This window comes from Solenopsis invicta, chromosome 2, assembly GCF_016802725.1.
Source record: "Solenopsis invicta isolate M01_SB chromosome 2, UNIL_Sinv_3.0, whole genome shotgun sequence".
Lineage (NCBI taxonomy): Eukaryota > Metazoa > Arthropoda > Insecta > Hymenoptera > Formicidae > Solenopsis > Solenopsis invicta.
Window position 1 is genome coordinate 7,355,574 of NC_052665.1, and position 17,696 is coordinate 7,373,269.

The window sequence follows — 17,696 nt, forward strand, 5'->3', positions numbered from 1 at the left end:
GTGGCTGATACGTGGCCGCTTTTGCACGCAACGGGGGGCCTTGTTAGGGCGAGGAATGATGGCACGCACCCGCGTTCCCCAGGGTCTTTTTCTCGTCCTCCGACAATGGTTATAGCCTCACGGTCGTTACCACGTTATAACCATCTTCTGATTCGATGTTTCGTAACGCTTGCGCCGGAAATGGGCATACGTTCTCGCGATTATTTTTACACATCTGAAGATATTATTTCTTAACGGGCTAGAGAAATTACCTCTTCGCAGACGTTATGCGCTTTAAAAATCAATGTTCCATCAAACCAATAAAATGCATGTTAATTTTTTATGGCTCTCGTACAATTTTAATTATCCTTTGAATTATTGACACGTCAAAAAATGATGAAAATGTGACAATCGGTTAACTTTGCGCTTCTACAAGTCTTTTCAGCTTCTTCCATGTACTCGCACTCGTAATCGCGGGATAACGTCTGTTTTACAGCGTTAAATTCGAATCCGCGCATGGAATAGCAATCGGCATTGAACGGGGAACGAGGTATAGGCGTCTGCTCCCTAAATCAAAAAATCCAATCCCCTCGAAAACACAGGTCCGACAATACTGGCGAGCAGGCGGGTATCCGGTATTTCGCGGAGATCCCATGGACCGGCATCAATCCGGGTTATACGTGCTCGTAACGTGTCTACCTACCTACCTACCTACCTACCTACCTACCTACCTACCGTCCGACGGCGTACATCTATATACACTCGATAACCCAAATAACGAGTTTTCAGAGAAGAGCAAACAGAGAACTGCCTTACTCTGGGATACACACAAAATACACACAAAATACAGTAGCTATGTGAAGATCTGTACATGGGATTCGTCTACTTTATTTCATGATAAATATACCTCTGCAATATTATAATCAAACATACAAATATCGCTATAAATGTTGTTGCAATTACAATCGTCAAATATACATTAAAATTGTATATTATTATATTATATATTATATTGTAAAAAATACATGTATACATATAAAATAATAATAGAATTTAATAAGGTATCAAATGTAGAAGACAATGTCATCAATTTATTTCTTTTTACTAAAGACAGGAAAGATAGAAAATAGAATTAATGTTACAGAAAATTGGCGAAAAGAAGTCGAGCGAGCTTATCAATGCTTCCTCGTTCGACATTGCGTTTAGACATTGGACGTTTCGTTGTTATATCTATCCTTGACCGGATCTTCCAATCTAGCATTACCTACACACGTGGATACACACGTGTTAGACGTAAACTTGTATGTATTCACGCAGATGTGAGATCCGTCGGGTTGTGATATCGGCACCCAGTCCATCCGTCCGTCCATCTCGCATGGATCTCCGGATCTACGTTGCTCCCTCCCTCTCTCTCTCTCTCTCTCTGCCAAGAGCACGGAGAGATCTATCGGAGGGAATCGTTGCCGGAGAGGATTGCGCGCGAGGAAACGCGACGACGGCAGTGGATTCGGGTTGGAACGCAGGCAGGCGCAGGCACAGGCACACAGTAGCGTTCGTGGACGGCCGGGCTCTCTGCCTGTTAGGCCGTTTGGCTGCCTTGCTGCCTGACTGGCGGGATGGCTGGCTATCGAGCGACGCCGATGCAATTCCAATTCCTGGCTGTCAGCGGCAGAGCTGCGGGAGACGCGTCCATTCGTGATCAGCCTCCCGTGAAATCCCGTGCCTCCCCCCTCGACTCACCCCGAAACGAAACCCGGTCTCTCGTTCTCTGCCTCTCTCTCTCTTTCTCATTCCGTTTCTCTCTCGCTGCCGTTTGCCCTGCTCGTCTCTCTTTCCAACCCTATGTCTTCCTCTTGCTCTGATCCCCGTCAACCGCCTCCAACCTCCCGCCCGCCATCCACGTTTCCCGTCGAACATCGAGTCCCCTTTTGCTCTTCTCCTCTCCCCCTTTGCAGCCGTTTCTACTGTGTTAATGCGTCAAATGCGTAGCCCTCTCGCGACTTCGGTTTAGCCGATCCCTCCCGAAAGCACGGAGACACATATCGATGAACTTTGCTCTTCCAAATTAGGCCGCAAGGTTGCTGAATTTGTGATAAGTTTAGTCAACTTATGTACAAGGTTTACTTTTCATAGCTTTTAAGAGATTAGACGAGTCCTTTTAAGTTCAAATAAATTTCAATATTTGATTAATATTTTTGTAATAATATACCTCGCAAAATAGAAATCGACACAATGTAAAATTTTACTTCATACGTGTGTGTGTGGTATATACACGTGTATGTACGAATTGCTTTGTTATAACATGCTTCTATATAACAAAAGTTCGAGCGACGGCGACAGAGCAGAAAATTTATCAGCGTAAGTTGGAATTTATCGTCGCGCAACGATGCTCTATATAAACCGGCCGGAGAGATCGATGGATCGACAGATAGGATGCACCAGGAGAAAAGATAAATTGTCGCAGTACATATACCGCGGAACGCATGTACATACATACGTATTGTAGACGCACCGTTTTCTTGCATCGCACCTACATTCGTACTGTAGTACATGGATGTGTGATTGTATACCTTGTCGTTGCTGGATTTTTCTCGCCGGGGCGAGCTGTGTAAGAGCTCGGTTTTCCTCTGCGAGGAAAAGTAAGACAAGGAATACAGCGACGAGAGAAGAGCCGAGATAGGGGGGAGGGAGGGACGGGGGGAGGCGGAGGGCGAGATAGTGCTGGAAGATGGTGGAAGGCGGGGAAAGAGAGAAGCCCCTAACACACAACACAATCCGGCGGCTTCGTCTGCTTCGATGGATTTTAAAAGATCCCCGAGATTATTACTTTTTCGTTTTCTTTCATTTTCATTCTTCTATTATTATTTCAGAGGAGCGGATGGGTGCGCGCTCGCGCCCATCAGCGCGGGAGTGTGCGTTCACCACGTGTGCACCGCGCTTTACGTGTCTACGTCTATGCGTGTATATGCCTCTGTACGTGTTCGCTCGTCCCAGGTTGAGCTAGGCTGGGCTCGGGGTTGGGTTGGATGCGTGGAAACCATGGACGACTTTGGGTAGGCTCGTTGGTTTCCCGCCGCGACTATCGGCGCGTATTGAAGCTCATCGTCACGGAAGTAACGTCGGGACAACGGCAGCGGCCTGAACGGGAGTGACGACAGAGACGAAGAGAGCCGAGCGACAAAAAGAGAGCGGGATAGAGTGATAACGGCGAGGGAAAGAGAGAGCGAGGCCAAATTGATTGAAGAGGGATGAGGGATCTAAAGTGAGAGAGACCGCGCACCGTATGTTGCCGCTCTCTGCGCCATCAACGCTCCCCGCGTTCGCGTGTCTTTACTTCTGTTTTATATCGATGATCCCAGCAGCTTTTCCCGCCTTCGCGCTGACGAAGAGTCCGCGGTAGGTGAAGAGTACGCGATAATATGTACAAGTCGATCTCAATGGGTAATAGACCAGACAACTTGGCGCGCGATAACTTCAAGAGTTTAAAACAAAGTTTGTTACGGCCAGAGTTTATCGCGTGGCGCATTAATTGACACGTAATTGTATTTGGAAATAATAACTGTGCGAATACGCGAATACGTGACTTTCATTTATGATTGAAATCTATATACGTCATGAGAAATATTGATTGCGTATCCGTTGAAAGCGTTTCATCCTTTTTATCAAGAAAGTGTATTATAGCTGTAATAAACGGAAGAGAGAAAGAAGGCATCCTCCGTTATAATACGAAAGGGCACCGCTCAATGAACCCTATCCAATCTCACGCGCGCCGCGATCTCCGTGCTACAATATGGGCCGCAGACCACAAAAGCAAAAGCCGAATGCTATTATTAACTCCGACCGATTTCTTACAATAGTGGATTTAGTAAGGGTTGTCCCATTACGTACAGTTCATCTCACCTGAGGTGCAGGTAAGTACAGGTGTGGGTATCGGGAAGTTAAATCCGGTGGTGAGGTAAGAAGGGGACGGTTCATTCTGTAACAATCGAGACGCCTTTGTTACTAGCACGTAAATAGTAAGTAGGTGGATCAATATTATCAGCACGCGGTGCGTCTTTTATTATCGCCGGTAGCATCATGGTATTTACCTCGCGGAGGCACAGTTAAATTTGCTATGCTATATTTAACGGTGTATTTCAATGTAAAAGCGTCATAATCACTGGTTCCGCTACTAATAGTTGTATGAATGAGTCCGGTTACCGGAAGCACGCGTTAGTGCCTTTAAAAAAAAGCAGCACGTGCCAAAGTTTTTATGTGAAAACGTCGTTGCATCGACTCAGGCTTATTTCGTTCTTCCTGTTAGTTTTATTCGTTTGGAATATCTTTACGTGTAACCAGTTTAAAACGGGATAATTTTTACACAGAGAAAAAGAAGAGGGACGTAAGCGCGTGTTAAATATTAAAGTATCAATTTTGATTTAAACACGTACCGCCGTGACTTTTATATTCGTAACTCGTATCATTCGTATCGGCGATCACGAAATAGAAAATGTGGTCAAGCTAATTCGCTCATATCGATCGGAACTAAATTCACAATGGCACTTTTAAATCAGAGCAGCGTAACGATCATACAATATGATCGAAATGAACCCTGAAAAGCCGCGGTTTATATCGACCACGTCTCTTTATACGTTAAACTAGAACTTCTTCTCGATGTTCCGTGTTCCGTAAAGCTTTTTGAATGTTGGCATTGTCATTGGTGACACTTCTACATCTAAAATCTCAGAAAAGATGGAATGCCACGAGCGATTTTCGATGTACATCCTTTCCGCGTTTATTTACGTCCTGCGGCGTATCAATCCGTAAAATCAATAGATATTCTATGAAACATTCAATCGAATTTTGATGGCAGTGTGATTCAAAACGATTCTATTCGGAAAAGGTACTAGACCTTAAAACACATAAAATTCAAGAATAGAGAATTACTACTGCTTTAAACACATAGTGAAAGTTGATATCCTTATACTTTGTAATTTTTTATATAATGTTTTTATGTAATGTTTTATCATAATTTTTCGAATAAAAACTTTAATATACACAAAATAAAAGCAATAAGCTGAAAAATTTATTATTTAAATATAACAAAAGAATTAAAAATACAAGATATAGATTTATTACTGCCAGTCAATGAATATTGTCTCCCTGATTCCTATCGCATGTATCTATTACCTCCCTATTTACTACTATATATTTGTTCATGTTTCTATAATAGTCTTAGTTTGACATTAAAATGTTTTTAATACATAACGCTGTCATATTTTTTAATGGAAGAAAAATATAAGATGTCGAGCCTATTATCGTCAGTCAATGTCATAAATACTGTCCCTCCCGATTACTGCCGCACATAGCTAACATTGCTCCCCCCTATTTACTGCTCGTGTACTCAATACTGTCTTGCATTTATTTATTTTTATATGATAGTCTTCGTTTAACATTAAGACATGTTTAATACATAACGTTTCATACTTTTTATTCCAATATTACAATTGAAAAAAGCGACAGTTGAGACACTGATAGTAATTGGGACAGTTATTGTAGTCATAAAAAAAAACTATGTACTGGATTTCTCATTACGTATCTTTGTCGTGCAAATTCATTTGCCTCTAATAATTAACGAAGTATGATTTGTCTGGTTCAACAGCTCAATTAACATTGTCTATCAACATATTCGGGTGTCCAGTACACGTTTCACTTGCTGACGCTCCCGTAGTGACAACGACACAATCGTACGCAGGTGTCACGTCCATATGCAGGCAATCTCCTAAATGTTCATTGCGAGCTATCATTGACCCTCGTACCTGACACTCACACCATCTCGCCAGCTGAGATACGGACGGCCTACCGAATGCCTCGATGGCATTCGAAGGTAGCCGATGAAGGGTGTAACGTGTCCAAGAGGCAAAATGGCGAGTCTCGTGCCCGCTCGCACCACTCCTCGCCACCGTCGAGGTCCTCTTCTATGTTCATGCGTACATACACTCTCTTTAAGGGAGGGAGGTCAAGCAGGACCACCGCCGCGCCGCGCCGACCAGCTCTAGGGTACGTACGTCCCGCGTAACCTACGATACATCATTTTCGGCTGGGATGATCTTACGGTAGATTTACCATTTGTACAGTTTATGGGCGTCGGTCTGGGCCATAAACTTGGTTGGCAATGACGGCGACCCACGCCACCACCGTCGACTAAGTTAGGTAAGCCCGGACGGTGGCCCGTGGTGGCGGTAGTTTGGAGGCAAAATCTCAGGGAGGCGGTGCGGAAGTGCACGAGAACCCTATCCGATGTGTATGTTCTACGCTTAGTAACAGCGAAAGTGCTGTCAAAATATTTGCCATTTCTGATTCGCTGAGAAAGACATCGGCAAATAACAGTTAGCGCTTATGGGAGAACAGAGTTGTTGACAGAGAGAAATAAGGATAAAACAAATAGAACATTCATTAATAAATGTCGTTGCTTAATTAAGCAATAATAAAAAATATATGTTAAATTTTTTTAGCATTATATTACTTAGTGGAACTTAAGTAGAGTTTAAGATGCTACACATGACACATAAAAATGCAACATATATTTCTGTATCAATTTGTTGGGAACTAGACACTTTTAGATTGAAGTAACATCTTGTTTCGAGTATCGTGTTAAAGAGAGATCACATAAAAAGCGGCCGCTCGTGCAAACTCGAATTACTACGCATCGTGTGCGTATCGGGATCGCGCCATCGTCGAGCTCGTTACGGGACGCGCAAAATCCTTTTTGCGCCCCGTCGTCCGTTGCGTTTGACCCGTTTCGAGAGATTCCACAATAGGATGAGTGGCGAACACACGGGGTATATGCGGGATCGAGATATCGCGTGTGTCTACGGTGGCCCTGCCGCCACACACAAGCGGCTCTACGGCAAAGCACCGACACGCAGCGCTGCGGAATCGGCGAATCCCACTCGATTAGAAGCCGAATGGAAATTAAATGCTCAGTCGACCGTTATGCTGATTGATTTGTATTCTGCGATCTGCTGGCATGGCGAGGAAGTGTGCTAAACTGCGGGATTTATGTTCTCTCCTAATTGCGTCTCTCTTCCCCCTCGTCTGCCCCCATATCTCGTCTACGCTACTACCCATCCTCCACCCGCTGAGCTAACATCCTTGCTAGATTAATCCGAAATTTGATGCAAAACGACATGTTTTTATGATGTGGAGTATCTTGTTTAACAAAGATGTTCAATTAAAGTAATTAAAGTATGTTTAATAATGGAAATACGCGCCTTTGAAAGCAACATGTCGAATAAAATTTCTTTGCGATGAGAATTTTAGGGAATGTGTTAATTAAAATTTTCATTGCGCATACACACACACACACACACACACACACACATTTAAATGCAGATAGATTTTTATTTTATTTTTACGTTATTACGCAACATATAAATTAATTAAAAGTTTTATTGCGAGTTAGACTCGTTTTCTTAAGATGGAAAAAAATTATATGTAAAAAAGATATAGAAAAGATTTATATAAAAGAAAACATCTATAAAAGTAGTATTCCTTTTAAAGAATATAAATAAGGCTTTACTTCTAGTTATTTCATCCTTAAAGAAATATAACACTGACAGTATTAAATTGGTCAATAATTATTATTTATTTATTATTAAAAGATTTATGGAATTAAAAGCATTGTTGCTAGTGTTTAATACTTAAAATAAGTAATAATTATTGGTTAATTTAATATTACAAGTATGGTATTATATATTTATTATATTCCTATAAGAGGATTAGGATTACATTATTTATCTATTATATCAAATATCGATCTTTTTTCTAATCTTATTTTTAATTTCCTTAGATTAGTTCACTTTTCCTTAAAAATTTATAAAATAATTATTTAGGAAAAAGTATGTATATAGAATATATAATATGTACGTTTGTGAGTGTAACCAGAGTTTTCGGTTTTAAATAGGTTTGCTTGTAAGCCCATATGACTGTGCAGATCAGTCCCTGCGAGAACATTTAAAGTGAGTATGGTATCGACATCTCTCGAGTTTATTACGAAGTATATATTACTTGATCAATTTATGACTTTGTTAATTTTATCGGTGTATAAAAAACATTTTCAAGAATAAAAAAATCTGCATATGTAAATAGCCATTGTTTATACAATATAATATTATTATATAGTATATAAATTTAAATATAAATACACTATATTAATACGTCTATACCTATTTACTTTTGTGTATTCATTTGTATCAATAAATGTTTATTTCATACATATTTCATAATACTATATTGATTTTATCATTAACTGCAAAAATTATTCAATTGTAATATTTATTAACGTCCAGACAATACAAAGTCTAAAATCGAGCCATAAGACGGATATAATGATTTTTAGTTTACTAACAGCAAGTCTGTTATCGATAGACAATAATCGAATGCCTCTGCAAGCTCAAGTGTCAATATATCAGGTATTAGAGAAACAAATCATCTATTTAAGAAAGTTGCTACGTTTCCTACATTACTAATTGTTGATAAAAACAATCTATTGATTTATAGGGGGATATTCGTTTAACCTGATAACGTTCCACTCGGTAAGCATCCTAAGAGAAAATCGATATTTTAAGCTCTGCAGATACGCTTCTACCAACGTTCAAGCTATAAAATACTGAATGTTACCACTTGAGGACATATTTTCATTTACCTCCGTTTTACTCTAACCACTTGCCGCAAGAACCACAACTGTGCATCAAAGTTTCTCCTTTCGACCATAGTAGGCAGTGACGAGATTCCTACAAAATATTTTTGTGAACAATAAAATAATAACAAGTAAACTGTTTCTCGATATTGAAAATATATTGGAGATAGTAACGTTCAATTAAAAAAAAAAAAAAATCGAAATAAATACGAAATAAATTTCTTTATATAATTCGTATAGCTCGACTCGAGATAGCTTAAATGGTGAAATCATTAAATACTTAAGCAGAATCGAATATTAAGAAATGTAATTTACGAATTCGTTACCTTCTACAAATTTGCTCATATATAATGCGGCATATTTGTATAAAGAGGATACTGAGTAAATCGCAGGGATCGGCGAGTCTTGCATACCAATGAGACTACTCAGACTCCTCCTTTTACCCTAATCAGGATGCAGCCCTTGACGCGATGCTACCCCTCCATCTCGGCTATTTCTGGAGCCACCGGCTTTACTTTGCTTCGAGGGTTGCGGCTCGAAGCGCGCATTGGCCGACTTGGAGGGAGACGGTGATGCAACAGGGGTCGGTAAAACGAGGATCTTAGTATATCTAAGACGGTGGCTGGTACGAGGTGTTACATTCCATCCGAGATTTTCAAATTACCGGATTATGCCAAGGAAACTGGCTGGCGCAGCAACTATCTAAGACGCTTAACGTCGTCGACACGGGTCGCATGGTTTTAAGTGACGATCACCCTAACACCTCCCCCTCCCCCCTTCCTTCTTCTTGGTTCCTCTTGCCAAGTGGACGAATGAAGTTTGAGATTTAGTAGCTTCTTGCGCCGACAGTGTCTGACAAACGATGCTACTGACATTAATGATCGCTCCTTGAATATTAACTTTCGTTGATATATAGATTAGACAAAGACAAGTGCGCATCATACATTTGTACTAATAATTCACAATTTCTATGTCAGCATTAATGATGTGGTCGAGACCGAAGACTAAATCATCAAAATAGAAAAACTAATAAAAAAAGAACTGTGCTATTATTATTAACAAAATTCATTACAATTAAAATCTTTGAAATAATAGAAATAATTTAAATGCAATAGAATAATTTGAATTTGGACAGTTTTTCTCGTTACAATAACTTGATGTTAATTATAACAATATATGTTCAAAAATATGACATATCTTATCATTTTTAGATTAAAGTATTGCAATTAAATAATTAAAAATAAATAATTTTATTCTATAAACTTACGTGTGTATGTATACAAACACTACAATTTTCATAGAACCAAATTAAGATATTTTTTGTCTTAAAGCAAATTATAATGCAATTAATATAAAATTTAATTGCGTGCAACATTTTTGCATGAGAGAAAAACAGTAATCAATTTTTTATTAAGAAGCACAATGTTGTTTTAAATTGATGTGAGTTATTTTTCCATTTCGTATTGATTTCTCATTTAACCCGGTAAAAACTTCATGCCTCTTACTACTACAAACTTCTGCATAATAATCGTTAAAGTGAAACACGATCGTGTAACAATCGTGAAATAATGTCTTCGAAAAAAGCAATTCAACAATTCTTGAGTCGAAATTCTTTCGAACTATATTTAGGTATATGCATTCGTGCGTAGACGGCATGTTGCAGCTAAAAGATAAAGAGTAAAACACGATTAAAATACGGTTTCTTTTCCTTTCTTGTTACGGTTTCAAAAGCGCATATTCATCTCGCAGCATTATGAAAACTGATCGTGGCAACGACACACATCTCAACGCTTTTATTTCATCCAATACCGAGCCATCCGGTGCGATCGAGTAATAATTATTACTGAACTCTCACTTACACCGAGTCGTTAATATAATATATAACATCGTCTGGCGATAACGATTCCGAACTAATTGCTTCTCCTATATTACCATTTCATGTCGTTATGTTAAATATTAGTACGGATCAAAACACAGAAATACATGCACAAAGTTAAAACCAATAAAACGCAAATGCGTTTTCCCATCACATTCTCGATATTAAATACAGCTAAATTTAATCCTTTGCAGATCCTATATCAAAGTGAATTCAATATGATGGTTTACGGCAGTCTTTACCACGCCTTTTTTTCAAAGGTGCTCCATTCGTTCGCGCGTGGAGTTGAATTCCGGTTTTTGTATTCGTATATCGAATACACAAGCATCCAATACAATATGTTATCTACAAAATTCAGAAAGAGGGGGGGGGAGAGGAAATGCAAAGTGGGAGGAGAGAGGAGAGGAAGAAAAAACTGAATTTCAGTTCTAAATAAACTTTTACAGCATAGTGCACAAGTGAAGTCGTAATGTTTTGAAAGGGCAACGTACCAGAATCCGTTATGTCAGACAATTCTATCAGCCATCGGCAACTCGATTCCACGGTTTTTACGCTCGCGATCGTGGAAAGCGCGAGATCATTCATGCGATACGCACGGCACAGATAATATCGCACCATCCGATCGATAGTTTAGCTTAACGGCGAAGCGCAATCGATCAGCTGCCATTGTTGACGAGCCCGATCGACGAAATCCGGCGTGACTTCCTTGATGACGAAAAGATGCTTTTACGTAAGACGACAGTGAATGACACAATCACCGATTCTTTCTAATTTCTTAGATCAATAGATCTCTCATTCGACAATGGATCTAAAAATCTTGGATAGGTATTCGTACGATTCATACCGTTCTTTTCTTTGGCGACGACTACTGCGGAAGATATTGCGAAATTAGCGAGGCACAAGCCAAATTGTTCGTTTAAGTGATTGGCCGACTTGCAAGATCGATACGAATACATGCAATGCCTACTGCTTCTGTCAGAAGGATTTTATTTCAAAAGGTGGGAGTGATATATAAAAGATTCAGTGAGATAGATTGAACGGGCAAGGAATCATTGAAACCGACGAGATTAAAGTAATCTCCCGCGAGATGTATCGGAAACTGTTTGTGTCACTGCTCCCGCACCTGCTCATTTGTAACTCTCTGGCCAGATCTGTCATTTATGAAAATGTCGAGGATGATGTCGCCGCTGTTGGTTCGCTCATTCGCGAGGTACGTCAACCGGCGCCATTAAAAGTCGCCGGGGAATTGAGGGATCTAATGAGCGCCGGTAACGCACCGAAGTCACAAGATAGTAAAAAACGCATGAAAAACGCATCTGGTACGTTCTTTATAGCTAATATTTTTTATAGAATACAGTGTGTAAAAATGTAATACCCTAAAGAGCTTTAGACAATTTAGCAATATAGACAATTTTATAAATATAATTTATTATATATATATATCAGTATATGTATAATAAAAATAATAATAAGAAAGTCAAAAATAAGTTAACATATTGTATCTAAAAAAAATAAGTTATATAATTTATGTTTTCTTTCTCTCTCTCTCTCTCTCTCTCTCTCTTCTTCTTCTTCTTCTTTCTAAGATATATCAGATTAATGTTTATCCCTGAGTGCTAAATTTCGGGAACGCCTTAGATGTCTTGTTGAGCGTAACAAGGGCGGACAACAATGTGGTTTTAGGCAAATCAGACGAGGGTGGTTACTACAGAACCTACGGGAGCGATGCGGAGGGTGAGAAGGGTTACTTGAAGGAAACCTACGGTAAAGGTGATCACGGCTACAAGACTCTCGACACCTTCCACAAACAGGATGGCGACAAATACGAGTTTGAAACGCAGACCACTTTCGGCAAGGCTCTTGCTAATAATGACGAGAAACGTCAGGATGAAAAAAAGAATGACCACGAGGGCGCAGGTAAAAAATCGTCAAATTATAATTTGCCAATTTATCAATGAATAAATGCTAACGTGACGAAAGATTAGCCTTAGGGTAGAGTGTATTGTCGAATATACGAGTATACACTACTTAAGTTACTTTTCATTATATTACCCATTTGATACGGTTTTGTAAGCAAATAAATATTAGAAATTGTAGTTTGATGTTTCGGCAACTTATTACTACAATATTTAATGTTTTATTAATAATAAATTAATTTATTATAAGCCTCTTTGCAAAAACTATGATAAAAAATATGTAGGTAACTGATCGCCTGAATCGTACTTGTGAATTTTTTAAATCGTTTTGTCTTTGAAAGAAATGAATTGATGAATGAAAATATTTAAAAATATAAAAAATTAATAATACTTATTTTATTAAGTTATCGAAGAAAAGGATCAAATATTTAATAATTAATAAATAATAATTATGAAAAAGAACGTTCAAATAAAATTGGCTTGAATTTATTTTTACAATTGACATATTTTTATTCATATTAATTATTAGTTTTTATTTTATTATACTTGTTAACTAATTTAATCTTCGTAATAATTAGAAATATGTCTTATATACAATGAATGTATTATAAAATATTTTACACTAAATTTTCTTTTATGAAAATACAAAATTTAATATAAAATTGAACGATTGCATTTTATTATTTGTTACATAATTTTTATTTTTATTAATCATTTCTCATATCTGTCATTTCTCTAATTTCATATTTTTGTACATATTAAATAAAAATATAAAATATTGATAAGATTTAGGCGATCGTGTTTAGCAACTATCTCTTATTAATCTTCTTAAAATAGCATGTATAAATATCGTGTATTAAGTTATTACTCTTGTCAATTTCCTAATAAAATTATTTCTGTTTTAATCAAATTGTAGAAACGCGACAGTTCATAAAGTATCAAAGCAATTTAAAATAAACGTGACGAATAAGGCAACTTATTCATTGTAGATACTTAGCATTTAATATGATATGAAAATTGATATAGGTACTATGATCGATTCGGACACTGCCGGTGACGGTGAAGGAAGCGAATACTATACCGGAGGTGACGACGGAGAGCATTATAGTAGCAGCCATTACACGGAGAAAGAACCGGAATCTTACAGCCACAGCGAAAATTATTCCTCTGGTGATGGTGACGACGGATCTTACGAAACGCATAGCTCTTACAGCTCTGATGGGGACGAAGATGAGGGAGATCATTATTAATTTTATCAGCATATAATCACGTTAACGCTCAGTCTAAATTGAAGCTTTTTCTCAATTTCAACCGCAACTTGTTATCATAAATATTTAATATTTTGTTACATACAAAATACGCACATTATTATTGAAATTATCAAAAATAATAGTGTATATTCACCCTCTTTCTCTCGTACATATGCATAAATTTTTCATGAAAACGATGCGGCTCGCGCTTATGCATACGCACGCATACACATTTTCTGTTACGTTACGAGCGATTAATGCTCACTTTGCAACTTAAATTTGTAATATAGATCGATTGTAATAATAATTTATGCTTAATAGCCAATAAAGTATCATCCTCGATACATGTGTTAATTTTACTTGGTTGTTAACTTCAAACTTTTTATTCTACCTGCATAATTGCGATATTTATATTCGTAACTATTAATTATTCCTACGCAAATGATTTTCCAATATTCTTTAATTAAAAGATGCAAAGATCTTTTGCATCGACGCGTTGCGTTAAAACAACAGCGGGGTTTAAAGCACGCCGCGCCGGCGGCGGCGGCCAAATCGAATGCTATATTAATATTATAACAGTGTTTCCATTATGAAATTTGCCTTTACGCTTTCGCGTTTGAATCGATCGCGAAAGTACGAAGCGTACGCTCGAAATTACCGCCCGGCGAAACTTGTTACATTAGCAATGTCCGTGCATGATCGATTATCAACAGCTAATCCATTCTGGGGTACATTTCGCGTTGCATGCAAATAGTTCGTTCTCACGGTATGGATGGATACGTATCTGTTCGTCGAAACGTTAATCCATTAAGTGGTTCATTTCTTCATCAGAAACGCATCCCAACGTGTGTGCAATTAAAGATCCGCAAGAATGACTATGCATATTTTGCGCGGAATAAACGTCACTACTGAATTAGACTCTCTGGAAAATGGAGATATGATGGGAGAAGAGAGGACGAGAATTTTTTCTCTCGTGAAGAAAAAACAAAGGTTCGACTTAACACCGCGGTAACCGACGCGCTATTTATTCTTCGAGTTAACGCGATTCAGCTTTTTATTTACCGTACGACATTCACTCAAGATAAAGTATTTGATTCAAATAAATTACGTTGCAACGTTTATTACATGAACTAGCTGCGCTAATCAAATTGTCGTTTAATCCCTTCGCGTGAATGTAGTTTGGTTTGTTGCTGAGAGTAGTTCTAATATCTAATTTAACACCACCCGAGGGGGTCAAAGGCAATAACTTGTTCTCTGTCTTTGTCAAAACGCTTTGAATCAGTACGCCCTATGATTGTATAATTTGCTCAAAAAGCAAATAGATTTCATTTCAAATCTATTACACCACCGATTATAGATCCATTTTAATTACGCGCTTAATGACAACGGTCCTGCAACGCAGATATTGCTACGCGATTAGTATACGCTCTAAACATCGCTAATTGTCGACGAATATTATTCTGGCTAAACTACAGAAGACGAATACGATAAAAACAAAGGTGTTTGTTAAAAAAGTAGTTTACGTCACGCAAGACTGTCTCGTGGTATGTATTTTAAATCTGGCCATTCGTGTAAGTGAGTTACAATCGTGAACGGCTTGCATTTTGCAATTATTTATAACGAGGAAACTTTCCAGGTGGTTGCCCATCTCTGGGCGGAAAATCAGTTTGTTAATTGTACGAGATAATTATCGTTAAACGCTGCGCGTGACAAAGAAATATTTTGTTGTCATCGTTTCATTCAATCATTTTCCAGAGCTTATGCGCAATCTAACGTATCAAACGCAATTAATGAAAAAAAAAAAAAAATTCGCTGACTCTACGGTCTTTGTATCGTACGTACATTTAATTATAAATTAAAGAGAAAATATATATTTATCCTTCATTAATAAGTTAAAAAGACATGCCATTATTGAGCGAAAATAATCGGCTTAATTCATGTTCAAAGAGTGGTGCGTGCAGACAATTAATAAATTATTTGATATTTCGATCGATAGATATTAAGGAATGCACCGCTCTGCCGGTGCATTTTATTTAAATATTTCGCTGCAATATATTTCCATTATCGCATGCAATCAAAAAGAGAATATCGCGATGGGTCAGCTGAAAATACCAACTGTTTGCTTGCATAAATGAGTTTAAGAGGCGAGCAAAGCGAGGTGGAGCTCAAATTAGGGACTATCATTGTCAGTTCTCTCGCGGCTATCGTCGGAAAAGCTTGTAGCTGGAATGGGGCTCTTGACCGTAGAATGGTAGCTATGTCGAGTGGTCCCTCTGGGTTTAAATTAGAAAACAATTTCATTAGCAGCCCAGGAGCTAGCGCAAGGTCCTTTTGTTCAGGTCGGCGTATAACCCGACGGTTTTATTCAACATGCGAGAATGCGCCACGAGAGTGTAACGCGGGGAACGGACGGAAAGGAAGAAAGGAAGAAGGAAAGATGGTGCGAGAGTAAGACTTGGATGTGAGAGACAGTTTGGTCGTAGGATTGGGAGGGCTGGGACTAACGGTTCCATCAACTGATTGCACACCTCACAATTTAGCAACGCGGAATAAGCGACGTCTGCGGTATTCGCTATTTCTTTCGTTATTAAAAAAAATCGACAAAGACTTTTTTATCAATGTGAACAAAAGGAGTTTCAAAAATTCTTTGTTTTTTGCGATCTTTCCGTCTTTGTTATATTTCTAAATTTTCATTATTAAAAAAATTGACAAAAACTTAATCCATTTTAATGGCGTTACGACGAATAAAAAAGTTGTCAAAAGTTGCTTATTTCTTGTAATTTTTCTACCTTTGTGGTTATATCCAATTTGTTAAAATTAAAAAAAAGAACACACACTACAAACGATACTTTTTCTTTTGCAATAATAGGATAATATTAATATGAATAGAATTATAATCAGAACGCGCGTCAGATTTAATGGCGTAGTTGAATATTCTAATTATGAAAATTACGGCTGGAAAAACTTTTCAAATCTTAACTGTTAGCATTCCTCGGCGCAGACCGAGCGAGAGTAAAATGCTTGATGAATCAACGAATTATGCCGCGATTCACGAACGCTTCACTGTGCTTTCCCCCTCACCCCCGTACGTAAAGACTCCAATGACATTTTAGATTTTAATTGAAGCCGCGCCGAGCTCATTGGCCAAACAAAGAAGCGAATGATCTGGATGGTCCGACGCCGCCTCCGGATCTGCTTACAAAGCAATCTTTCCATCTGAGTCGAGATCTACGGCGAATGCCGCCTAATCTAATCTCCGTTACGACGCGGAGTCGAAATCGAACTTGGCAGAACCCCTGGTCTTCCCTCTGTCTGAGGGATTCTCGTGGAAAGCGGGCAGTAACCAATCTTTATCTTGATTATGCAGCGCCAACACCGGCGAGAGCCAATCTCCAATCGAAAGTGGTTGCCAAGTAAGACTGTAAAGAATCAGAATCTATCGAGCAGTATTTCAGTCCGTGCGAAACACGGACCGATACTTTGGATTTGCAATGGAAATCAACACCGACAACTATTATGTATCGCGATTTTCCTGAATTTGTTTATTTCATTCTGACACAGAGTCCATAATATGAAAAATTTTTAACGTTACAGAATTATTACTTGCAACTTTGAGAATTTTAGTCTGTACCTTATAACTTTGCAGACTTTCCGCTTCCGTTGAATAGCGCCAAATAACGCCAAATTCCTTCCTTTCTTTGGCATTAGAATTGGTGGAAGATTAAGACCACGGACGCCATTATTTTTCCCCGCTTTTCGATGGTTTTTCGAGATCATCTAATAAAACCGTCAGGGATGTCGGAACAAATGGGTCAACAGTTAGCGAAACGACCCGCGCAACGAGCGCCGCGCGTGATATACGCGTCGCCGACGTCTGTAAAACTCAATAAATTGTTTTTGGTTTATGACGTTATAAATGGCACTGTGTTTACGAGAGGCGAATTTATGTCGCAGATAATAGAATTAATGGTAAAATTAGACAGCTTATCGATGAG

The 17,696-nt window shown here is 38.5% G+C and overlaps 1 protein-coding gene across 2 annotated transcripts; it reads left to right on the forward strand.

The window, feature by feature from the left end:
- The first annotated feature begins 9,267 nt into the window (after positions 1-9,267).
- On the forward strand, positions 9,268-14,060 carry LOC105200788 (spore wall protein 2). 2 transcript variants are annotated; one of them, XM_039446043.1, is made up of 4 exons: positions 9,268-9,590; positions 10,730-11,854; positions 12,219-12,452; positions 13,478-14,060. In XM_039446043.1, the coding sequence occupies exons 2-4, from the start codon at positions 11,623-11,625 to the stop codon at positions 13,699-13,701; spliced, it is 690 nt and encodes a 229-aa protein (XP_039301977.1). In that variant the 5' UTR covers positions 9,268-9,590; positions 10,730-11,622; the 3' UTR covers positions 13,702-14,060. The 2 variants fall into 2 exon arrangements, with proteins under 2 accessions (XP_039301977.1, XP_011166809.1); XM_011168507.3 differs by lacking the exon at positions 9,268-9,590 and having other exon boundaries at positions 10,213-11,854.
- Positions 14,061-17,696: the final 3,636 nt, after the last annotated feature.